Raw genomic sequence first — 26,231 nt, forward strand, 5'->3', positions numbered from 1 at the left:
TGGGGGATGGGAGGAGGGTTACCAGGAATTAGTGTGCAGGCCCCACAAAGGATGGGGCCTGCAGGTTAGCGCCCCCCCCCCCGGGGGCAGATGGCTGATCATCTGCTCCCAGGGAAGGGGGCAAAACAAAAACAATGAAAATAAAAAGGGAATTTTGGGTGGGATGGGGGGCCACTAGCCACCAGGGATATATTTTACAGAAAAGGTTGGTGGCCCTCTCCCCCTCACCCCACGGGGAAATGGGGGCACCCCTTGTAGCCCACCCTGGGGGCAGATATCTGCTCCTAGGAAGGGGCATCTGACTCCAGTGAGGGCTGCATGAGATGCCCCCCCTGCAATTGGTGTGGGGGGGGGGGGTAGAGGGTCACCCCCCAGTACATTAGAAAATTACCTGGCGGTTTAGGGTGCCCCTCAGCTCACCTTAAAGTGTAGTGTACCTTTTCTATTTTTTACGAAACTTGCCTTGGCGCAGAGGGGCACATTGGTGTGCCAATCTGGTGCCGGGGTGCCCAAACCTTACTGCCCTACCCACTGGGGGGCCGGTCCCACCATTTTTGGGTGCACTCTCCCTCCCACCCCAAATGGAGGGGGCTGTACCTCACGCAGCCGTTTGTAGGAGGCCCAGGGAGGCCTGCATAAGGTGCCCCTGCCACCCATTTGGGGTGAGGGGGAGAGGGCCCCAGAACATGGTGGGACAGGCCCCCCAGTGGGTGGGGCAGTAAGGTTTGGGCACGCCGGGGCCAGATTGGCACATCAATGTGCCTCTCAGCACCAAGGGGAGTTGGGTTACCAAAGGAAAAAAAGAAAATGGAACTCTTTAGGAGGTGGTTATGGGGCACCCCAAAGGGTCGGGGAATTTTCTAATGGGATGTGGCATTGACCCTCTCCCCCCCGACCCGCAATGGAGTGGCTGCCAGGTCATGCAGCCCTCCCTGGGACCAGATATCTGCTCCCAGGAAGGGACGCCTGAGCCCAGGGAGTGTCAGTACAGAAAAAGTAGACACCCCTCAATGATGGAGGCAATGTATTCTGTTGGCCGAAGACCAACCACCTCATGTGTTCAGTATTAGAAATACATATCCATAAGCTTGACTAAAGTGCAGCCATTTTGATGCGATTGAAATCGCCATTTTGTTTTCTAACCTTCGCCTCTTGCCTTCTGTTAAAACTGCTTTGCTGAAAGCTTATTCTGCACCACAAGTACATTATTATTCATGCATAGAGCAAGGCCGCAAGATAGTTGTTGAAACATAACGCAGGCGACCCAGACCAAAATGCCCAGTCTCCTCCCTCACAAGTCCTTGGAAGTAAGCAGCAAGGCATTTAATCATTACACAGGTACCAGCCAGTCTCGCTCATGCGGTAGGAATGGTAGAAAAGAACAATTAATGGGTTGAATTATGCTCTTCTTTGCGGCCCCACTTGTCTGAGCCCTGTAGAGCGAGTTGACCCCTAGCACACAAATAGAAACTAGGAGATAGCGTGGCCTGGAATGTGTCTCTCTCCTGCATGCAGCTCGCTTGCAGAAACAGAAGCAATGTGTACTCTAAAACAAAGAACTTTGTCTGCAGGCTCACAAAATTGCCAACTGTTGCTAAAATGAATGTCTGAAAGTGTCATACTCGTCACAATTGTCAATCATCGAATCCAATTCAAAAGGAAATTCATTATGGGCAGTATTGAAAATGTCATTACTGATTGTGAGATGCCCATTTTGTATATATGTAACTGTTGTTCAATGCTCTCTCGCTTGCGTCCCTCGGGGTCTGGAGACACACGTCGCAGGGCGTGAGACCCAGTGGCCAACTAAGACCATTTGCTTTCCAATAAACCCTAGCTTTTGGGACTACAACCACGTGTCTGGCGTATCAATTTGTGTGTTGTGATTGTGCCTGGTTTCAATACGCAAGGATCCCCTTCAGGAGGAGTGCAGGACAGCCCCCCCCCCCCCAACTTATCTGCCCCTGGGGAGGGCTACATGAGATGCGCTGCCCCTCCAATTGGGGTGGGGGTGGAGAGGTGCACCCCCCTTCACATTAGAAAATTGTACAGCGGTGTAGGGGGCCCCTCAGCCCCCGCTAAAGGGCAGCCTGCCATTTTGAATTATTTTCTTTTACTATACCTGCCTTGCCGGGGTACCCAAACCTTACTGTCCCACCGCCTGGGGGGCCTGTCCCACCATTCTGGGGGCCCTCTTCCCCCCCACCCCAAATGGAGGGGGGGTGTACCTCACGCAGCCGTTTGTAGGAGGCCCAGGGAGGCCTGCATGAGGTGCCCCTGCCACCCATTTGGGTTGAGGGGGGAGAGGGCCCCCAAAAATAGTGGGAGAGGGCCCCCAGTGGGTGGGGCATTAAGGTTTGGGCACCCCGGGGCCAGATTGGCACATCAAAGTGCCTTTTCTGCACCAAGGGGAGTTGGGTTACCAAAGGAAAAAAGTGAAAAATGGTGGAAGGCTTTTTAGGGGGGGTGCGGTGGGGCACCCCAAAGGGTCTGGGAATTTTCTAATGGGATGGGGCATTGACCCCCCCCAGCCGCAATGGAGTGGGTGCCATGTCATGCAGCCCTCCCTGGGACCAGATATCTGCTCCTAGGAACGGACGCCTGAGTGCAGGACAGCCCCCCCCCCTTATCTGACCCTGGGAGTGCTACATCAGATGGGCCGCCCCTTCACTTTGGCCATATGTGGATTCCCAAGGGTGCCCTCTTTTGGGAAATGCATGGGGTTCCCTGTTTTCCTTGCTGGCTTCAACACCCTATGCCCAAATCTGTAGGTTGCCCACAAGAACAAAATGGGCAGTGGCGAAAGGCTTGGGGTTACCAGTGGGTTACCCATTTCTTCTTGCGCCCCCGGTAGGTGCACCCACACATGAGGTACCGTTTTCAGCGGCATACGTGTGGGGACGCGGGGAGGTAGGCCATGTGTTGTTGGCGGTGTGTTTCAGTGGGTGGCCGGAGCGAAATGTCTGAGAATGGTCTTAATTTCCAGCCAATTTCAGAGACATTTCCCAGTGTCCACTCACCGAAACACGTCGCAAACAGATGTCATACCTTCTCGCGTTCCAACAGGTGTCCCGGCAAAAACTGTACTTCACGTGTGGGTGCAACTACTGGGGGCGCAAAAGGAAAAGGGTAACCCGCTGGTAACCCCAAGCCTTTCGGCGCAGCCCATTTTGTTCATGTGGGCAACCTACAGATTTGGGCCTAGGGTGTCGAAGCCTACAAGGAAAACAGGGAACCCCCTGCATTTCCCAAAAGAGGACACCCGTGGGAATCCAGAGGTCTGCCTTGCGCAAATGGGCCCAGAATCTACTACCTAGAACCTCCGGCAAATTCCAAATTGGGGGATAAAAAACACAATTTCCAGACATTTCACTCTGCTCAACCACCAAAACACGCTGCCAAAAACAGATGTCATAACTTCCCGCGTTCCCACAGGTGTCCCAACGAAAACGGTACCTCACATGTGTGGGTTCACCAATCTAGCAGCAAAGGGAAACTGCTAAGCCACTGGTAAGCACAAAAGGGTTTGGGGAGAACCTACAGATATGGGCATAGAATGTCCAAGCCACCAATGAAAACTGGGAACCCCATGCATTTCTGAAAAGAGGGCACCAGTAGGAATCCACAGAGGTCCAACTTGTGCGAAGCAGACCAGAATGTTTTACCCAGAACCCCCGACAAAGTGACAAATGTGGGTTTTTTCGGCACATTTTGGACTTTGCCGGGGCTTCTGGGTAATAAATTCTGGGCCGATTTGCGCAAATCATACTTCTGCAGATTCCCACGGGTGTTCTCTTTTCGGAAATGCATGGGGTTCCCTGTTTTCCTTGGTGGCTTGGACACCCGAGGCCCATATCTGTATGTTGTGCTTGTCTGGAGAAAGTGTCAAATTCAGGTGTCGAAACAGACTTGGGGTTACCTGTGTTTTAGGCTTTCCCCTTGGCGCCAAGGTAGGTGCACCTACACATGTGAGGTACCATTTTCATTGGGACACCTGTGGGAACGCAGGAAGTTATAACATTTGTCGTGCTTGTGTGGTTTTCATAACAATTTGACCCATTTGCTGGTGCCCATTGTCACACAACCCTTTAATTTCCCAAATGTGACCTACATTTAGTCGCCGCTTTAGGCACCATACACTTTTGTAACCTGCACAAGTCACTTACTCTTGAAAAGGTCTGCCTGTGCTCTTTCAAAAAATGGATGCTTGCCGTTCCTCACCACATTGGTTTTCCCGATTTACACATGCTAAGTGCGTCTGTTCAGGCTCTGAGCATCAAACACCTGTGTACCATGGCTCAGTATTTGGCTTGTGGTATTGCTTGTTTTGTAAAACACTACAAAAAATTTGTGCTTTCCTAACTTAGAGTCGGGGGAATGTAGCAGAGCATTGCTTTTCTCAAAGTTGATAGAAGCCATTGCCGTACCAAGCCAACCATGTCCAACACATACCTTTTATTACAGTCATTTTCCCGCTTTCCCCCCAATCTATGGCATTTTCCCCTACCTAGTTGCCTGACCAATGCAAATCACCCCTTCCTAAACTTGAAATTTTGCCTACTTTTCAGAAATGTATGCTTTTCTGTCCTCCAATTCGGCTTTCCTACCCTTTAATTCCATTCCGTCCATGCATGTCCAATTGGCAAAAATGGCCAAAATCGCCTCTCACAAAACAGTTGATAAACACATCAAAATATTTTTTTTTTGTTTCCACTCAAACTGTTCTTGAAAGCCAGGAAATTGGGGAACTCAGCACAGTAAACCATTTCTTCCTAGCACTTACAAGGAAAAAACCACAGGCCTCTATGTACTCAATTTATTGGCATTTTTTGAAAAAAAACAAAACTTTTCCCCCTTTTTGTGTAGTTTCTCTCACCCCCCCTACAGCAACCTAGGATTCCTGGGTGGTGTTAAGACCGCTGACATGTGGGGAAAAAAAGGAGCCAAATTTGGCCGAGATATCTCATGTAAAAAAAAAGTTACAAGGCATTGAATGGCCACATACCGAAATCGTCAAAAAAGGCCCTGGCACTGGGGGGGGAGGAATACCCATGGCACTTAAAGGGTTATAGGTATCGGAGGAGGTGTCTAGTCAAAGTTCCGAATACATTGTTTTGAAATGCAATAGTTTCGAAACAAAAGGATTTTTTAAATGTCTTTCTTTGGCTTTCGTATACAAAAAAGTCCTGTTTTTTTCTCCCCAAAAAAAAAATGCATTCATATTTTTTTTTCCGGTCCTTTTGTTTAGAAACTTGCATTTCGAAAAACAATGTATTCGACCCTTTCAGTATAAACCATCGGAGGAAGCGCTAGAAAGGATATACTGCCCGAATCAATGAGGGAAGCCGTAATTACTGTGCTGCCAAAGCCCAGACGTCCTCCCCAGGACATGTCATCTTACAGACCCTTCTTAATTAATGCACACTGCAAGATATTTGCGAAAGTATTGGCAAATAGGCTACTGCCTAGCATGCCGACTTTGGTGCACCCCGACCAGTGTGGGTTCAGCCCCACAAGATCCACTGCCTTGAATCTGCATAGACTGTTCGGGATAATGGCACAAATAAACCCTGACGCATGTGCAGTAGCAGTCTCCTTAGATGCCGAAAAGGCTTTTGACTTGGTGTGAAATTAGTATATACAGCGCCGGGAGCCAGAGTCCCGACTGACCGTATGATCTCAGAGATGTTTTTACTGGGAAGGGGTCCAGACAAGGCCATCCGTTCTCGCCTAAATTATTTGCCTTAACCATAAAGCATATGGCGGCATTCGTCAGACAGAAACACGGGAACAGAGTAATAAAAATGCAGGCCCAACTCAATCTATCTCATTATATACAAACAATCCTCTCCTGTATATCCGGGACCCCGAAACTAACTTTGCACCTATTATGTCGGATATACACGAATTTGCTGAATATTCGGCCTATAAGATTAATAACGTTAAATCCGAGATCTTCCCATTGATTCCAGCCACCATATGCCCCGCAGCAACCTGTGGACTCAAATGGTCGACCCAACACATCCGGTATCTGGGCATATTGGTCTCTGGGGATAGGCAGACGCTATACTCCGACAAACACGAACAGGTGCTGCAGCTGCTCAACACTAAATTTCAGATGTGGGCCAAACTTCACATTTCCATGCATGGTCTGGTCGCAATCCTGAAAATGGTTTCTCCCTAAATTGCTCTAGCTCTTTGTGAACATACCCATATGCCTGGTAGAACCTATTGAGAAGCTCCGATCCATGGTGACAAGGTTTCTCTGAAGTGGGAAAACAGCTAGAATCAAGTGGGGGAAAAAAAGAATTTAAAAAATAGTTGAACCGTACTGGTCGGGTGGTATTACAGCACCAGATTTCGAACTATATTACTTAGTCGCACAGGCACAATTCGCCAAACACTGGTATGACTGGGACAATTCACCCCATATATGGATAGAGAAATATGCTGCATCCCCTACTGACCTCTGTTCTGTCATCTTCAGCTTACGCCACAAATATCCATGTCACCTTGTGACCCTAGACGACTTTCGAAATGCGATCGGTGGGGGACCACTCAGGGCACTCCAATACTACCGAATGAGATCCGTGTTTAGTGCACTGTGGCTGCTCTTCCCAGATGAACCAACCCCTGTACCCCCATGCTTGCAGGTGGCAACGTCGGGGGAAGGTCTCAGAATCTCTAAATTGTATGCACTAACACAGACACACACACACACACCCCTACCCTAAATGACATTAAAGACAAATGGGAAAAAGACATGGATATGCCCATTACCAATGAGAAATGGTCCAAATACTGTGTGCTCACCAAAACTGTATCACTTAATGCAGGCCTGCGTTTGATTCAGTTCAAACTCCTAAATAGACTGCATTATACTCCAGCAAAAAATGGCCAAATTTGCCATTGATTGTACAGGGGAATGTGCCAGATGTAAAACACTTCAGGCGGGATCGTTCCACATGTATTGGGAATGTCTGGTGTGGCTGGATTCGGGGAAAACGTAGCAGGTATTATAGAAGAGATAACTAAAATACTAGCCTCCCTGACTCCCCAAAAGTACCTGTTCGGAGATGTTGGTAAGAGCGCAGAAACCACCAAGAGAGTGTTTAATATTTTGTGCGTGATAGCCAAAAAGTGCATACTGTAGAGCTGGAAGAGCCCTTCCCCACCACACAGACCACTTCCTCAGAGAACTGGCATACGTCAATGAATGTGAGGAACAATATATATTGACTTTAAGACAAGCCGCCCCAAGGACATCTGGGCCGCGTTCAGAATATATCTATGTGAAATGATCTCTGATGACGAAGCTTCTATGTAAATTAAACTATCACTGTGTGATTATGACATGCCTGCTGGCAATGTATATCCTATGAAGTGGGAGTCATGTTGTATCTGCCGAGACCATCAATAAATAAAGTTGTTTTTAAAAAAAAAACTCTACAGCACTGCCCTACTAAAACAGGCATTCGCGACCAGAGCCAGGTCCTGGTGGCACTTCATTACCCACTCTCTGGTAGCATTCCGCTATACAAAATACAATCCAGCGGGAAATTGCTTTGTGACCCCCAAGATTGGATTGGAAAAAGGCATCAAAAAGCTGATTGTCATGTAGCCATTAGTTCTAGACAAGGAAAAACTCAGTGCCCTCTCAGGATCAAGATTGTGTAGCCTCTCCCGCTTGTAGGGGTGAGGTGTCGGAAAGAATACTGGAAGCTCTACACCTTGAGCAATGTAATTCTCAGAAGGGTCCAGGACCAGATTCAAGTCCCAAGCTGGGACGAATGGGGTAGGAGGAAATTCTTTACAAGGCCTTATAATAACTGAGCAACCACAGGTATGGAAAACTAGCCCTGTTCTGGTGTCTTCTGGAAAACAAAATTCAGCAGCAGAAGGCTTGATTTGGCCAATGCCAGCAAAAATTCCATTACTGTGGAGATTGGGCACGAAGGGTCTGCATCTTTCTACTTACACTTCATCTGACACTATCTGCACACATAGTGACCTAGTGGAAGGTCTGCATGCAGTCAGCAACAACCTTCAAAACCTCATTAAGGTTCCAGTCCTCATACCTTAACCGCTCAAGAGCCATGCAGATAGGTTGAAGGGGGCCTGGGTTTGGGAGAAGCACCCTGCCCTCCGACTGAAACTGACAGCCTCAGAGGGAGCTGAATAGGTGGGCAAACTGCCAATTCCAGGTACAATGTCCTCCTTGCCCAATCTGGGGCCTTTAAGATCAGGTAGGACTAGTATCAGCAGGAATTCGTCCCTCAATGCACTCCTCAGGGAAATTCCCTCAAGCAGACCTGCCTGCATTTCGCTTAGCCTCATGTTGCAAAGAGGTCACCGGTGGGGATCCCCCCTGGAAGATGATCAGAGATGCCCTCTGGGCGTGGTCAGTCCTGAAACCAACAACGGCCTCAAGGCCGAAGCCGCAGCAAGGGTTAAAAAAGAATAAAGGCATAATGTGTGTCTTGAAGTCCTCAGATTCCTCTCTTGAAGCCTCCTTCCCCCCAACTAGTTAACGCCAGTGTCCGCACCTTTTCTTATGGGAGAAGGAAGAGTGGTAGGACTCGCTACATGAATGGGACAGCATCTTAGATTTCTTTCGACACCTACTCTTGCAGTCTTTCAGGAGTGGGTCCCTCAGTGTCCATCAAGTACTTCGTATCCGATCTATGCAGCAATGTAGATGGCCTCCTTAGCACCAGTTCAGCAGCGCATACTCTTACTGCCTTCGGGTTTAATCGACTGGCGGGAACCGCACTGCTCGGTGTTGTGCTGCACTTCCAGACACCACACACACAGATAGTGTGCAGGTCCGGTAGGGACATTTTCAAGTTGCAGCACCTGCAGCGTTTGAATCCAGACTGCTTGGGCTCTGACATTCTGATGCAGTTTTTAATCAAAAATTCCAGCCGTGTTCCCAGCGTGCAGAGTGCGTGGAAAAACGGAACTGGGGTTGGGGGCTTAGTGCATTCCTTAAGTATGGCGATCAATATCACATCTGGAGTCGAGGAGTAGCACAGTCGAGAAGCAAGGTCATAGAGAGGTCGGCCTGAATTACGCCACCATTTTGAAATTTTACGAGCAACTGAGGGGATGATCTATCAAGATGGGAATCTGCAGCAGAATGCAACCCATTGAAATAAAAACGTGAAAAGAACGAAGTACAAGGAGAAAGTGTTTTACCCAACATCAAACTACTTTGTCAAGTAGGTAAACAGATTAAAATCCAGACATTCTTCAAAAATGTGTAAATTCAATCCTCCCCATCCCATCTACTCATCTATTTGATGTAGCACATCTTACTGGTCCCAATTTTCTTTCCAAGCTTAATCATTTCCACATTTATAGAGAAATCAGAAGCATAGGGAAATCACTAGCACAAGAGGAGGGATAATACCCAATTCCATAAAACTTAACAAGTAGGCAAAATCTCATGGGTTGTAGCCGCCATGGAGATGCAATCCCACAGAGGGTGCCAAAATCTTGCCAAGGCACAAGAGGAGTTGGCCGCCTTCAGTGCCATACTCCCAGCTGAAAATGCCTTGCTTGCCCATCCATCCACATGCTTATCGTGCCTATACGGAGGGATTTTAGGGTACGCTGCCTGCTTCGAGGTAGCTGTGGCTGCCTGGACCTTCAGACTCTCAGGAGTGGGGTGAGATGACAGACGGGGTCACTACTGTAGGGGCGGTAGACTTGTTGACTGCCGGATTAGTCTCCAGGGTTTCCAAATTCTTAGCCACCTGGATCTGCAGAGCCACATAAAATGGCAATATGGGATCTATAGGAGGACCCTGATCCAAAAGGTCTGCAAGATAATCCTGATCATAGTGGGCAGTAGGCCTGGCCCAGCCCAAATACTCCACTCTCGACATAAGGCGTCGGCAAGAGGAGTCGGCATGCTCACCAGGGTCAGGCCTGCCGAACTCAGTTCAGGAGAAGTGTCAATACCACTAGCATTATGCAAGGTATCACAAAGATCCTGCATACAACTCTCCTCAGATGAGGCATTCCGGCACATTATGGGGTCCCAAACTGGAGACCAAAAAGAGCCTTGCCCTCTTCAAAAATTGAGGTGAGGGACTTCTTCGGCAGTGGAGTACACCTCTTCTCGGGAACTAGTCAGAGGCTTCTGAGTCGACTTGGATTTAACAACCGCCTTCGTAGGTGCTAGGGGTTGAACTGGTAACTGTGGTCCCGGCGGCATCGACAATGGCTCCAAAGGCATCGAGGGCCTGATCGGGGTGGAGGACCAGACAGGCACTATAGGCTGCTGTGGCGCCAAAGGAGTCGACGGCTTCAAAGGAATCTAGGACTTCCATGGCTTCTATGGAGACCAAGACCACGACCTCTCATCACATCTCGAGCGATCCTTATGTACCTTGTCCGAACGAGGCCTCGAAGGCTCTCAATGAGGATTGTGCCTCTTACCCGGGCACGCGAGTATCCGGCAGAGAACGTTCCCTGCCGGCTAAACCAGAAGGCGCAGACAGGGCTTTGTGTTTGTCGAAAAATGTCAAGCATTTTCACCCAGAAAGCTTCCCACTCCGCGGGCGTTGAATGTTTGGACGGGCAACTCACCCTCTCGGGGGTGCCACCCAAAGAAGACTATGAGGCAGGCAACTGGCAGTGCCTTCTCCTCGAGCACTTCGACAAGGAAGACAAGTGGCGGGAACCACGCCTGGACCTTTAGCGCTTGGCTTTCTTCCTCGGAGGATGGTCACCCTCGACTCATCGGTCGAAGGCCCATCAGGTCGGGACTTATGGACTTGGACACCTTAGGTTTCCCCTTTCCTTCCAGAAAGGCCTTTCTGGTCATCGACTGGCACTTGTTACATGTAGCCGTGTCATGGCCTCCGACGAGGCACCACAGGCATTCACGATGTGGGTACGTGATAGACCTTTTATCCGCAGTCTCGGCATTTCTTGAACCCAGACCGAGGTGTCGTCAGAGTGGAAGACATATTGAAGAAAATCTTCACAGCAACAGCAGAAAGTACGAGGCCGAGTTTCACGAAGCTAACACGTTTGCAGAAAAAATGGAGCGCAAGCGGGTCGATTGGACCGTCGGCCCCCCAGCGCCCCCGCGGAGCGAAAAAGCGGAGCCTGAGAACCGTCGGACGACGGAGTTCCACGGACGCGGCAGCGGGACCGTCGCAGGAGGCCGAGAGCACAGGCCTGGGCAGAGCCTGGGGAGAAGCGAGCGGACCCGCCGGCGCTGGCCTTCACCTCCCCCTCCAGGAGGCGCGAGCCGCCGGGACGCCTCGAGGCGAGAAGTCATCCACTCGGAGCGGTCCCCGGAGTGCCCCCCCCTCAACGGGAGCGCAGAGGGAAGACGCGGGGCCGCGCGGGGAGCCGCGGCCTGACAGGTACGAGACACGGAGGGGGGGGCGGCCAGGCCCCTTTCTCCACCGCCGGCGGGGCCCTGCGCGGGCGGGACACCAGGGGCCCACGCCGTCCCACAGAGGGTCGTGACCCCCCCCCTCCAGCAGGCGCCTAAGGGACATTATAAGACCCGCTATCGCCCCCCCTGGGTGTGTGGCCCCCGCTGTGTGCAGACGGGGCGTGTGCCCGCCCGGGGGCAACTCTTAAGAAGCAACTCGAACATTCAACGAAACAACGTGGACACACCGGAGGCAAAAGCACCCCTCGCCCACTCCAGAGGGGAAGAATCGTCCTGCGAAAATACAATCGAGGAGCACAGGAGGTACTGCGGTGGTACAGCGGAGGCCACCCTGGGTGTGAGGCCCCCGCCCGAGGTTGGTGGGGCGAGTGCTCGCCTGGGGTCACCAATCAAGGCTCGGTAGGACCGCCCGGAAGGGGCGAGGAGGGTATACCTTGCCGGGAGAGACCCCCAACGGAAATAAGACAGCATACCGCCCCGGGGAGGCAATAGCACTCCTCCCCCACACTAGAGGGAAATAAACTTTCTAAGAAAGAAAATCGAGGTGTCGGGGGGTCAACCTAATGGACTGGCAGCAGAACCTGCAAAAATATCGGTACCGAGACCCGGACCTCCCCGCTACAGGACGACCCCGCGGTGAGGGAATGGCCCATCTGGAGCCTCCTGCACCCTCCACAATGGAGCGGGGCTTCGCCTCCATATTGCAAGAGATCCGAGATATGCGGGCGGACATTGCCCAAAAATTTGAAAAAATGGACCACCGGGTCGATAAAGTTGAGGACAGACTCCTTCAGGTCGAATCCAACCAATCTTCAGCAGCCATCCTGGAAGTGGAGGTAAACATGAGGCTAGCTGCCCTAGAGAAAAGGGAGGAGGAGAGGTCAAGACAGATGGACGACTTCGAGAACAGGGAGCGGAGGAACAACCTCAGGATCTTTGGGGTCCCGGAGACGGAGGGGGGAGACGGAGCTGACCCGTGTGGTGCGTAATATAATTGCCCTCCTCTTTGAAGAAGATATGACTACAGAACCCATTTTCGATCGGATACATAGAGCGGGAGGCCGAGCAGGGGGCCCCCGGTCGATTCTGGTGCGGTTCCACTACTATCAGGAAAAGACGCGAGTGTTGGCGGCCGCCAGGAGATCACATACAACAACTCCCAGATCTCCATTTTCCAGGACCTTTCAGCGTACACCCTGGCCAAACGGAGGATGTGCCGCCCCCTCACGCAGTTGCTGAAGGAGAAGGGAGTGCGATACAGATGGGGCTTTCCCTTCTCCCTAACGTTCGAGTACCTGGGCCAGAGAACGACATTGATCTCAGAGGAAGATATCAAGGGGGCTATCCAGGACTATGTCTCTGATCCGGCGCCCCATCGAGAGCCACGGGGGCCGACCGGGGTCGGAGCTGGAGGCCCGGGCCCACCGAGGGAAAGACGGAAAAAGTCAGGAGCGAGAAAATTCAGGAGAATAAATACACCCTCCCCAGTGAAAGAAGGACAGCAGAACGACTCTGAGGGGCAGTAGCTGGGCAGTCCCGGTGTGTGCGTGGCCTCTGGGGCTCCCCAGGGGGCACGGGTTTACTTGAGGGAGAGAAGCCCGGCAAAAAGAAAGGAGTAGAGGAGGAAACCAGAAGCCCCACGCAAAGCAAGTTGGGTGGGTGAAACCAGGGGGGGGGGGGGGGGAGGGGGACTGAAGGGGGGGCTCATGATAATGTGCTTGTTAATGATCGCCTGGCCGAGAGGGGCAGGCTGGTGGTCCGGCCAAACTGCCAGCGATGGCTGAACTATCTGGCTGGACGCCGGGGCAGGGGGCGGGGGGACGGAAACAAGTTGGGGGTTGTTTGTTAAGGGAGGGGTGTGGGGATCAGTTGGGGAAATACGCCAGGAGTGTCCATAAGACAATTTATGGGGAGCTAGAGAGGAGAATTGTTGCGAGGCTACCATCCGTTAGAATAGAATTCATAGACAATGGCTGATGGTCTGCCGGCCCTGGGGGTGGGCACCCTGAATGTTCGGGGCTTGAATACCCCATCGAAGAGGTCCATGATCTGCAGGGAATTTAGGAGGGCTAAACTAGACCTTTTGTTCGTGCAGGAAACCCACTGGGCAAGGGGAAAAGAGCCCAGGTTGCGGGGGAGGGTGGGGAAAATCGAGGAGGTCTTCCATGCGTCCCATAGGGCCAAAAAGAGAGGGGTGGCCATCTTGGTTGCTAGAGATGCAGGGTTTGAGAAAGAAGACATCCTTAAAGACCCGGAGGGAAGATACCGGTTGGTCAGGGGCACCCTACGGGGTTCCCCCCTCACCCTGGCTGTAGTATATGGCCCCAATGAAGGACAGGCCCTATTCTGGGAAACTGTGAGAGATAGGATCAGATTATTCGTGCAAGGCCCACTAGTGGTAGGGGGAGACTTCAACATGGTCCTTGACCCGACTATGGATAGGAGAAGGGTAGACCCCCTCACTTCCAGAACTGCAGATGAAGCCATGGCAAAATCTTTCCAGAGGGTAAATGAGGAACTGGGCCTAACAGACACAATGCCTTCTCCCAGGGGGGGGAATCCCTTCCTTCACCTACTATTCAGCCATACACAACTCCTTCTCCAGAATAGACTACGTCCTGGTAGAGGAGACACTCGGTCCATATGTGTCAGGCTACAGAATAGACCCTGTACCCTCGTCAGACCATGATTTGGTTAAAGTCACAATCGCGTTGGGGTGGTGTAGGGAGCGCAGAGGGCGTTGGAAGTGCAACAACGCTCTGTTAAAGGATGGGGCCCTCTTTCAGGAGGTCTTGGACTCCATAACAGAGTTCTTTGACCTAAACGACAACGGGGAAGTCGCCACTCACACGCTCTGGGACGCCTTCAAGGCGACCCTGCGAGGGGTCCTCATAAAACTGGGGGCCCAGAAGAAAAGGGAGAGGGAGTTACAGGAGAAGGCCCTGAGAGTTAGGATATCCCGCCTCCAACCGGCAAGCTCTCCGGGGCGCCCATTAGAGGGTGACCGGGTGGCCGCCCTCGAAGACTGTAGGCTACAGCTTAAAGATCTGCTCCTACATAAAACAGAAAGATGCCTCCAACTAACGAAACAAAAATACTATGAGAAGGGGGACAGGGCGGACCGAATCCTAGCCTGGAAGTTGAGGGAGGTCCAGAGGAATAGAAGGGTGAAGGAGGTGAGGGACGCTCAGGGACGCCTTGGCAACGACTCCCCCCATATCGGGGAGGCTTTCCGCCAATATTACATGGCCCTCTATTCCTCAGAATATGATGGAGATGATGGACAGATAGAAACCTTCCTTGATTCAATACAGATTCCATCCCTCTCAAGGGAAATGGCAGAAGGGATAGAGGGCCCGGTCACTGAGGAAGAGGTGGACAGGGTGATCTCTGGGATGAGGGTGGGATCCAGCCCCGGGGAGGATGGCTTCACAGTTTTCTTTTACAAGAAGTTCCGGTCCTCTTTGATCCCATACTTGGTGCGGGTCTTTAACGAAGTGCTGGTTGGGGGCATACTCCCCGAGTCTATGATGGGTGCCGTAATAGCAGTCCTGCCCAAGGAAGGGAAGGACCCCTCGGAATGCTCCTCCTATCGGCCCATATCATTGTTAAATGTTGATGTGAAGATCCTGGCCAAGCTGGTTGGGAAAAGGCTGGAAGGCATTATGCCGAAGTTAATCCACGGGGACCAGGTGGGCTTCATAAGCGGGAGGCAGGGCTCAGATAACATCCGCAAGACTCTAGACCTGCTCCGCTTTGCCCAAACATCGGGACTTGACGCTTGTGTCCTCTCACTAGACTCGGAGAAGGCCTTCGACCGGGTCGAGTGGCGTTATATGGAGCTTCTCCTTCAAAGAATGGGCTTTGGGACTCACATCATGAGATGGGTAACTGCACTCTATAGAGCCCCCACAGCGAGGGTACAGGTAAACGGAACACTGTCTGGGTCATTCCCCCTCTCCCGAGGGACAAGGCAGGGGTGTCCACTCTCCCCCCTGATCTATGTCCTCACCATGGAGGCCCTGGCAATCGCGGTTAGAGCGCAACCGGGCATTAAGGGAATAAGAAGGGGAGAGATCGAGTTCAAACTTTCCCTGTTTGCGGATGACATTTTGGCCTACCTAGTGGACCCGGGCTCCTCCCTCCCCCCCCCTCCTGGCCCTGGTGTCAGCATTTGGTCGAATCTCGGGCCCAAAAATAAACACTGCAAAATCGGTCCTGCTCCCGATGTGAATAACGGACCCCGTACTCGACCCCCTGAACAGGTTCCACGGGATCAAGGTGGAGAAGGTCGCCATACGGTACTTGGGGGTTCTCCTCACCAGAGACGTGTCGAATCTGGGCCCCGCCAACTATGGTCCCATGATGAAGGAGATCACTGCAGACTTGAGGAGATGGGGTAAAATGATCCTCTCGTGGTATGGCCGAATGACGGCCATCAAAATGAACGTCCTGCCACGACTCCTGTACCTATTCACAGCTCTCCCGACCAGAGTCCCAGCGCAAAACTTCAAAGACCTACAATCGGGGGTCCGTGATTTTGTGTGGCAAGGCAAGACCCCGAGAACTGGAACGGCCGTCCTGACCCTACCTAGGGAGGAGGGGGGATTTGGGCTGCCAGACTTTCACCTCTACTTCTGCCCTGCCCAGTTGCGTGTCCTTCTGGAACACATGAAGGAGGGGCTGAGAACGTACTGGTCCTACCTAGAGGATATGGACGCCCATCCCCACAAGGTCCGCGACCTCCTGTGGACGCCTCGCAGGGAAATCCCGAGGCGCCTACGGGCTCACCCGACCCTGGGAGTCCTGTGGGACGTCTGGAAGGAAGGCCCTCAGACTGCACACCTCACCACATGGCCATCTCCAATGACATCTCTCTGGGGACACCCCATCAACCTGGGAGGAAGAGGGTTCAGGCACTCCCAGACCTGGTCAGACAAGGGAATGGAATGGGTGGGGCAGATGTTCAGGGACGGTGAATTTCTGCCCTACAAGGAGCTCAGGGAGGCACTGGGTAGTGACTCAATATCTATCTTCGAATACCTCCGCCTGAAGGGCATCTCTGCGACCCATCATGGGGCACCAATCTCCGAAGACAGCTGACCCCCTTTGAGAAGCTCCTCGATTTGGCGGCCTCCAGGAAGGGGGCGGTCTCAAGTTTGTACAGGGTCCTAAACATGTACAACCTTCAGGGCAGGAGGAGTTTTCGCTTGTTCTGGGAAGGCCTGGCAGGGGCAGAAATCCCTGAAGATGATTGGGCCAGGATATTTAAAATTGCATTTCACGGAAATCTTTTCACTGCTGACATGGAGCATAACTTTAAGATACTGCAGGGATGGCACAGAGACCCCGCAAAATTGTCCAAAATGTTCCCAGGAGTGTCGTCAAGGTGCCCGAGAGGGTGTGGGGAGACGGGGACCAGAAGCCACATGTGGTGGCACTGTTCGAAGGTTCAAGCATTTTGGGAACAAGTGAGGGACTGGATGGAGGAAGTGACCGAGGTCCGTATACCTCTTAATCCCCTGACAATGCTGCTGGGCCTTCCCCCAGAGGACACAGAGGTGCACCGATACCCTAGGATGTGGGAAACAATGTTAAGGGCTGGAAGGGTGGCCTTGGCCCAAAAATGGAAAAGTCCGGAGGCCCCCTCGAAGGAGGACTGGCTGAAAAAGGTCAAAAATATGTTTTTGATGGACAAATTGACAGCCATGGTAAACAACAATATGAGCTCATTCCTCACTGACTGGTCGGGTGTCCAGCAATCCTGGGGATGGGACGTGCACTGAACCCACTGAAAGGCCTCCCATCCTGGAGATGACGGGATGGACTCTATCTTGCAGGTCAGTCAAATTTGGGACCCTAGGACCCGGGGAATGGCAGAAGCCAGCCAACTGATGTTGTGGTATTGCATCGCAACAACTCTGGGACAAGGGAGACGGAGGCATCTCCGTGAGTCTCCCAAGAAGAGCACTCTGAACTGGACACGGGAAAGGGGGGGGAATCCAGGGGTGGGGCGGGAGGGTATTGGGGAGGGTGGGGGGTTACACTGTTCTTTTTCCTGGTTTGTTTGTTTTGTAAAATTTAAAATGCCAATAAAAACGGAAGTTTAAAAAAAAAAAGGACCAGGAGCAATCTCCCCTGCAATCAAGATACAAGAAGCCCTAAGAGGGTAGCAACAGTAAGAAGAATTGAACACATAATTAAGTTTATTAATTCTTGGGAGGAAGTGAACAGACTTCTAAAACATGTTCCAGAGAATATCAAGGAATCACCTTGAAAATCTCCTCCTCCCACCCCAAGTGGACCAGGAGAAAGGAGTTGTTCACCTGGTCCAAGGGCTTTTGGTAAACCAGTCCCTTTCACAAGAGACTGTTAAGTCAGCCAAAGACTGGAAGATTTCACCAGGAGAAGAGAGACATTCTGCTGATGCTTTTGTTAAGGGGAACCTGGAACATAGGGTGGTTTAGTTTTTAGTAGTAGGGAAAGAGTAGTTGGCTTGGACGGACGCAGAACATTTTGGTTTTGACAGACATCATGAGGAGCACCAGAGTATTATCTGTTGAGGCAGGGATAGCCACTCTATAGCTAGAGGAAGATAGACTTGCTTTCTTTGAGTTTCTAATAAAAGGCTACAGCCAAAATGAGAACACCATGTCAGGCTCCTTATTCCACCACTCTACACTTCCCAATCAAGCACACTTGTTCACAGGAGTCCAGATATTGGAAGCTTTTTGCTTCTGGGAGACCCGATCTTTTAATGCCATCGCTTCTTTCTAGACTTTACCCTCTCTCACTTTAATCATCTATAGCCCATCAGGCGCTCGCTCTTCTTTCTCCACAGACCTCGACTCACTCATTCCTCTGAATTCATCTTTCTTTGAGGAGAATTTAGTGTTAACCTGCCTACCGCTCATGCCTCCTCATTTTCTTCCATTACCACACTACAATCTGTAAGGGATCAAGACTGACAGTAATCAGTTTCAGTATGAAATAGGACTTTTATTGTGCAAATAATAATAAAGGGGTTGTGGAAATCCTACCAGTCCTCCAGTCTATGAGGGGTTTCCTTATCTCAACAAAAATAAGGATGTCAGGATGTTAAACAAAAGAATGGTCTCGGTCCTTTGTCCAAAAACCCCGTACTGACCTTTACACTCTAAATTCAATATAATCTGTACAAGGGGATTTCTGTAAAATATGCACTTGTAGCTTTGTCTCCATTCTGAACATAACATTTTAGGATGCAGACACGTAAAGTAATAATAGGTAGAGAATGGGATCCTCCCTTCCCATATGTTTCTTCTAGTCATTTACGGTCTATCCGGTGCCTCCGGACAAAGGTCAACAAGGTTACACTGTTGCAAACAAAAATAAGATTCATCTGAGCCTCCATTCATATCCCATTCTCTTGCCCTTGGAGGCATAGCTAGAAAAAAACTCCAATCCCAGCACCATTTAACGTCTCATACCATTGCTGTGGGACCTGGAAGACATACTAGCAGATTATGGAAAACACACTTGCAGATGGGGACACATTGAAAGATTTGGCAGTGCACCAGCAAAACCTGCAACAGCCCTCATCCAGCAAAAGCTCACCAATACATATAAGCAACGTGGCTCATTAGACAGCTGCTTACTGCGATGACGCCTACGCAGCAGAGCCGCAGCGTTGCTTCCACCTGACCTAAAGATGGCGGCACAGGTTTTTCTACTTTGTCTACCCTTAGGGAAAGGATAATTAGATATTACCAAGGGAGGAAGAATGGCAGTGACCAGTGGGAACTTAAAAGGAAAACTCACTAAACCAGAGAACACACAGCAACACTAGAAAAATCCCATAATCAGAGCAAAGAAAAAAACAAGAATACTGAAACAAAAGCATCACAGGCGGGGCTACAGACCTGGAGGCATTAAGAGAGTACAAAGTCAGACAGGGGTGCTATATTTCAGGCCCTGTCAGGAGCCAGAGGCGAATAAGGAAACCATGGTCTAAAGCGTTGGTCCCAAAGGGCAACTAGTGGCTGTTGGGTGAGAATATGTTAACTTAACAAAAACAAACAGCGAGGTGGTGGGGCAGGAGCAATTTAAAAAAGAAAAATTGGCCCCAGATGGCAACCCATAGCTGGAGGGTGATGTCAGAGCCAGCGTTGCACCGTAAAGCAGAGGGGTGGGCCCAAGTGGTAGGTATGAAAGAAGCAAGCAGGGCACTATATCCGAGAGACTATTATAAAAGGGAAACCTGAACAGATCATTGGTACCTTTGATATCGCTTTGTAACCTTTTAATCAGAACACATTCTGACAGTTGAGACTTGTAATGTTTTTATGAAGTGTCCCGCCCTGAAGGAAGAGAGTCAGAAGAGGCCTATAGAGCTGTCAAACCCTACACCATTTGGGTGCAGTTCGATCTGGAGACTTTGTACAGCAGTTCTCAGTCTAGTTTTAGATGACAACCCTAGGCCACATTGGTGCTCAGTAAAAACAAAAGTGATGGGTGGAAGGATTTGCATGAATCTGAACCACTGGCATTGCTCTGGGCAACCTTCCACACCACCATTTTTTAGCCCGTCTGCGCCATTGCAAAAGGGGTCCAGCCATATGCAAATCAATCAGGTACTGCCACCAATGGTCGCAGCCCAGCCCGAACTGCTAGGCCAGGTCCCCTCTACACGGAAAAACAAGCAACCCCAGACATGTTTCGGCCTTGTTGGGCCTCCTCAGTGAGGTGCAGCTTGGTTCCCTATGGCGCAGCGAGCAAGGGACACACGTCAGGGCATACCCTCTCTCACATAGTGAGACAAACTAAGCACAAAAGTGATGGGTGGAAGGTTTTGCATGAATCTGAACCACTGGCATTGCTCTGGGCAACCTTCCACACCACCATTTAGCCTGTCTGCGCTATTGCAAAAGGGGTCAAGCCATATGCAAATCAATCAGGTACTGCAACCATTGGCGCTCAACCAACCACACCTCATTGAGTGCACATAAGGCAGTGAAACTCACTGACCCTTATCGTCCGCTGATCCATTGTCACATTTGAACATAAGCGACAGCTTGCTGCTTTAGTGGTGTAAGAGTAACCATGGCGGAAGTAGCAAGAGTGGCGAAATCACAGCTTTCTCAAAGTAAGATTGCAAATGTAGCATAAAAAAGGCTCTCAATTCGGGGGGACTACCAGCGTCTTGGCTGCACGGTAATTTATTGCATTTCTAGGGTGCAGGGGTGGTGCAAAACTGCATTTAAGGGGCCCATAGAGGAGAGCTTGTTCGGCCATGGGGAAAAAAAAAATCAAAGGGCAGGTTGGGAAAGGAGAATTCTCTTTTCTTGCATAGATTGCCGAATACTACTTTTCACATTTTTAGCAACAAAATACAATGTACATTTCGGAACACAAGAATATGAATTCATGGTGAACCAACCATATCCTGCTGGTACAGCAACCGATGGCGGTTTCATGACATGGGGCAAAGATGGGGGGAGTTGATAACCTTGGAGTTTTAGTTTTATCAGTTTCATGGCTATAGAAAATTCCAGCTGGTCCATCCTGCCATCGTTGTTCATGTCCGCCAGCGCCCTGAAATAAAAGGTTGGTTTATTGAGATATCTTAAATAGCTTCCAACTACAAGGTTGGTTAATAATGCATTAAGGTACAATTTGATAATCATACTAATTAGTCTTGAATGAAATCAATTACCAACACATCAAGAGTAAAACAACCTATAGTAAATCATGCTAATGAAGCTGCAGAAAATATAAATAATAAAGGATAAAACCAATGTTAGGACTTTATGGATAAAAACGCCTGAAATTAATACAACTATCCAAAGCACTGTACACATGTTGGGAGGTTTCATTATGAGATGCCTCCCATTCAAATGAAGGCTCAGATTGCAATCTTTGCTATTAGAATCGTACAACATGCATCTAAAAATAAAGGTAAAGACTTAAAAACAGTACAAATCTTACCTCCCTGGTAGTTCTTGTATCCAATTGTGCCTCTTGACATTACACAACTTGTTGACCTTTTATAGTGTAGCCAAATAGTAATGAATAAGTTTGTGTGTTTTAGGAGTATCAATTATCTCAAGATGTGAGATTCCAAGAATAAAATTAGTGAGAAGCCGTGAATGTCACCAATGGCTCATTAAAAACAGTCATGGCTAAGGCACTTTGGCGCAAGTGCGCATTGGTATAGATCACAATCACCTCAGTTTCAGGATTAGAAATTGCAGGGTACAAATGCCGGGTAGTTGAATTTTCTTCATTCCAACGGTTAATCACAAACCTGCTTCATTTTGAATTTCTCGGTAGGAAACATCCTTCAACACCAGCATCCACCACATCAGACTGCATGCAAAATTGTTAACCAAATGTTCCAATAACCATTCACATAGAACGTTTGCTTGCTTAAATAGCAGTTAAGATGTTATTGTTTTACATTTGTCAAAAAATAAAATAAATACTGCATTGGAGATGTCAGATCCAGTATGTGTGGTACTTGAACTAAGTGGTTAAACTCATACCAATTGGTTTTTGAATCAATCGGATGGGTTCAAATATCTGGGGGTGGTGATAACCAAGGATCTTGGTAGCTTATTCGAGGAGACCAGTACAGGGGTATCTAGATCACTGCGACAGGTCGAATCTCTACTGGATGGTGAGATTTAATTGTATAAAAATGGTGGTCCTCCCCAAATTTCTCTTTCTCAGATGCTCCAGATTGTTATTTCATCTTCCTTTTTATAGTCCGTTAAAAAGAGACTTTACATTTCTGTGGGCCACCGCAAGACCTATAATAGCATATATGGTTAAGCTGCAGCAGGAGGAAGGGGTTGGATTCCCAGATTTGGACGCATATTACCGGGCTGCCAAACTGTGTATAATGATAGACCACCTAGATCTAAGTGCTAATAAACAATGGGTGAAGAGGGTAACACAATATTAAGCCCAGTAACACTGGGAGAGTGGCTTTGGCATTTTCCCTCCTGAATGTAGATGCAAAAATCTTTCCTAAAAAGGTGGCTTAGTCATAGGTGTCCAATCACATTTGATTAGCTTGGAGTACAATAATATGGAACAGAATTTGCAGAAGTGTGAGAAATGGCAGTACTAATCTTAAGCTATTTTTCATTCATAGAAGCTTTATTTGGCATTATCCTTCAGCTTGCAAAACAGAAATATATATATATATATATATATATATATATTACTTACCGTAAAAGCATTTCTGATGGTTGTATCTGCTTAGATTCACATGCTGTGCATAGGTCCGACATCCAGTGGTCACTGCAGAGTATTGCATTTTGTTTTTCGTAGTCGAAAAGGGGACGTCGACTAGGCGTGTCTGAAACACTATCCCTATAGTGACGTGCGTTGTACCCACAATCCCTCACGCGTCGAGGTCCCTCTGTTTGTATTTTTTCTGCCCTGAGGGAGCCTTCTAGACGTGAGTGAGTACAGAAAGAGAGAGAGATATATAAAGGAAGTCTATGTTCCTTCCATCCGAGCGGGGAGGAAGGGTGGGCGCATGTGAATCTAAGCAGATACAACCATCAGAAATGCTTTTACGGTAAGTAATGCATTCTCTTCTGATGTTTGTTAATCTGCTTAGAATCACATGCTGTGCATAGACTAGCGAGCAGTACCCGGAGTTGGCGGTGGGTTATGAGAAGGAACAGTAGAGAAAAGGTGTCGTAATACTGCCTGTCCCACCTGGGAGTCAGATCTAGAGTGTGTATCTAGACAGTAGTGTTTTGTAAAGGTGTGCACAGAACTCCAGGTAGCCGCTTTGCAGATGGACTCAAGGGGAACATTTGCAATGAATGCTATGGATGCCCCCGTGCCTCGAGTAGAGTGTGCTCTTGGCTTAAAGGGTAGTTCTCTCTTAGCAAGAGTATAGCAGAGAGTGATGCATTGAACAATCCATCTAGAAATAGTGGATTTTGAAACCGCATCTCCTTCTCTTCCTGCTGCCACCGAGACGAAGAACTGATTAGTCTTCCTCAATGGTCTGGTTCTTTCCATGTAGAACATGACCGCCCTGCGTACATCAAGTGTGTGCAGAGTCCTTTCTCCCAAATTGGAAGGATTTTGAAAGAACGTTGGTAGTTCTATAGACTGGTTTACGTGGAATTTAGAAATAAATTTCGGAGCAAACCTAGGGTGAGTGCGTAGAACCACTTTATCTTTGTGAACTGTAACAAAGGGGTCTAGAATAGAAAGAGCCTGAAGTTCACTTACTCTCCTGATGGAGGTGATAGCTATTAAAAAAGCAGTCTTAAGAGTAAGATGTTTAAGGGATGCTTTGTGCATGGGTTCGAATGGAGAGCCCATGAGTCTGGTAAGTACCACATTAAGGTCCCATCCGGGAGCAGGGTCAGCTATCGGGGGGTGTATTCTTTTTACTCCCTCCATGAATGCCTTTATAACTGGGATCCTCCACCACGACACTTTGAGTTGGGAGGTGGTGTATGCAGAAAGTGCCGCTAGGTGGACTTTAATGGAGTTAAACACTAGGCCTGAATCCAAGAGATGGGTCAGGTATAGTACCACATGTGTGGGAGAGCAGTCAATAGGGTTGATGCTTTTACTCCTGCACCAGATGACAAATCTCTTCCACTTGCTAGAATAGCAGTGGCGAGTGTTCGGTTTTCTGGCTTCCCTGAGGATGTCCATGCATCTTTGCGGGAGTTGTAGATGTCCGAACTCTATGACCTCAGGAGCCAAGCTGCTAAATTCATGTTCTGGGGGCATGGGTGCAGAGTCCTGCCCTTGTTCTGAGATAGCATGTTGTACGGGCAGGGGAGTTTTACTGGGGGAGATAGAGACATCTCCATCAAGTGAGCGAACCATGGCTGTCGGGCCCACATTGGGGCCACCAGTATCATGGTCACTTGTTCCTGGTGCATCTTGTGCACTACCTTGTTGAGAAGGGGAGTCGGGGGAAAAGCGTAAACAAATTTCCCTGACCATTGCATCGATAGACCGTTCCCCTTGGATTGGTTCTGGGGGTACCTGGAGGCGTAACTTAGGCATTGAGAGTTCTCCAGGGTTGCGAACAGGTCTATTTCTGGGAATCCCCATTGTGTGAAGACGTCGAAGACGATGTCTTCGTGCAGACGCCATTCGTACTCTTCGGGCAGGGGGAAATCTCTGCTGAGTCTGTCTGCCAGCAGATTGAGTTCCCCGGGTACATGTAGTGATAGTAGGAACATGTCCTGTTTGAGAGCCCACTTCCATATATTCTGGGCCAGTTTGGACAAGCCTGGAGAGTGGGTGCCCCCCTGCTTGTTGATGTAGTACATGGCTGTAGTGCTGTCCGTAAGGACCATTACTGTCTTGCCTTGTAGGTGTTCTTGGAAGGCTTTTAGCGCCTTGAATACCGCTAGTAGCTCCAGTAGATTGATGTGTTTGGATGCTACGTTCGGAGTCCACACTCCGTGAGCAGTCTGATGGGATAGGTGAGCACCCCATCCTGTGAGGGATGCGTCTGTGGTTAGAGTGGCTTCCGCCGCGGGTGTGGCAAAGGGTTTTCCTTTTTCCATGTTCCCCTTTGTCCACCACTGTAGCGAGAGAACCAAGGCCTGCGAGACCACCACTAGATCGTCCCATTGTCCGCTGGCCTGACACCACTGGCTGTTGAGCCACTCTTGCATTGGGCGCATGCGCAGGCGCGCGTGAGGTACCAAATAAATACACGACGCCATCATTCCTAGCAAGCGCATTGCTTTGCGTACCGTCACCTCTCGGCCGGTCACATATTGGGGGATCTGAAACAGCATGTTTTGGACCCTCTCTTTGGAGGGGAAGACGAGGCCGTCCCTTGTTTGAATTAGAGCCCCTAGGAATTGTTTGATTTGACTGGGGTCTAGACTGGACTTCTTTTCGTTGATGGAGAAGCCCAGTTGGAACAAAAGGTCTACCGTCTTTTGGGTATTGGAGAAACATGTTTCGTAGGAGTCCCCTGTTATGAGCCAGTCGTCGAGGTAAGGGTAAACTGGGATGGACAACCTGCGCAGGTGGGCCGCAGCCACTGCCAGTACCTTTGTGAATACCCTTGGTGCTGAAGCTATACCGAAGGGTAGCACCTTGAACTGGTAGTGTTTGCCCTCTATCATGAACCTTAGGTATTTTCTGTGTGCTGGCAACATTGAAATATGAAAGTATGCATCTTTCATGTCCAATGTTGTCATGTAATCTCCCTGTGAAAGCAGCGGGATCACCTCCTGTAAGGTCACCATACGAAACTTTTGGGGTTTGATAAACTTGTTCGCTGGGCGCAGATCTAATACAGGGCGCATGGTTAGATCCTTTTTGGGTACAAGGAAGTACACTGAATAAATACCTTCCGTTACCTGAGATAGAGGCACGACCTCTATGGCTCCTTTTTCCAGCAGTTGTTGTACTTCTTGAAGAAGGATGGCAAGATGTTCCGGCGTCAACCGCCGTCCCCTCGGGGGTCTGTAGGATGGGGAACTGTTGAATTCGATACAGTATCCGTGGGCTACGGTGGAAAGTACCCAACGGTCTGACGTTATCTCCTCCCATGCAGGAAGAAAGGATGTTATCCGGCCCCCGACCGGTGTTGCATGGGAGGGGACGCGAATCTTCGCGTCACTTGGAGTTGTTGGGGGCTTGGGAGCCTCTGGGGGTGGATCCCCGACCTCTCCCTTTGCCCCGGCGTTGGCCTCTTTGGCTGTACTGCCCACTATTGGCTTGGTAATTGGTGGCAGGGTATTGCTGATGCTGACCTTGTTGTTGTTGCCGTTGGCCACGAAAAAAGCGCTTGTTGCCATAGCCGCGTCTGGTAGTG

At 49.7% G+C, this 26,231-nt stretch overlaps 1 protein-coding gene across 4 annotated transcripts in view; it reads right to left on the minus strand.

Annotated features, from left to right (window-relative positions):
* The window catches only part of ITSN1 (intersectin 1), a 3,188,156-nt gene that overhangs the window by 2,803,981 nt on the left and 357,944 nt on the right, over positions 1–26,231 (minus strand). For all 4 annotated transcript variants that reach the window (XM_069636218.1, XM_069636217.1, XM_069636220.1 and 1 more), the window contains exon 6: positions 20,838–20,992. In XM_069636218.1, the coding sequence (XP_069492319.1) occupies positions 20,838–20,992 (155 nt within the window). The remainder of the gene's footprint in view (positions 1–20,837; positions 20,993–26,231) is intronic.

Source organism: Ambystoma mexicanum, chromosome 7p, assembly GCF_040938575.1.
Source record: "Ambystoma mexicanum isolate Mex_15411 chromosome 7p, UKY_AmexF1_1, whole genome shotgun sequence".
In the NCBI taxonomy this organism is placed as follows: Eukaryota; Metazoa; Chordata; class Amphibia; order Caudata; family Ambystomatidae; genus Ambystoma; species Ambystoma mexicanum.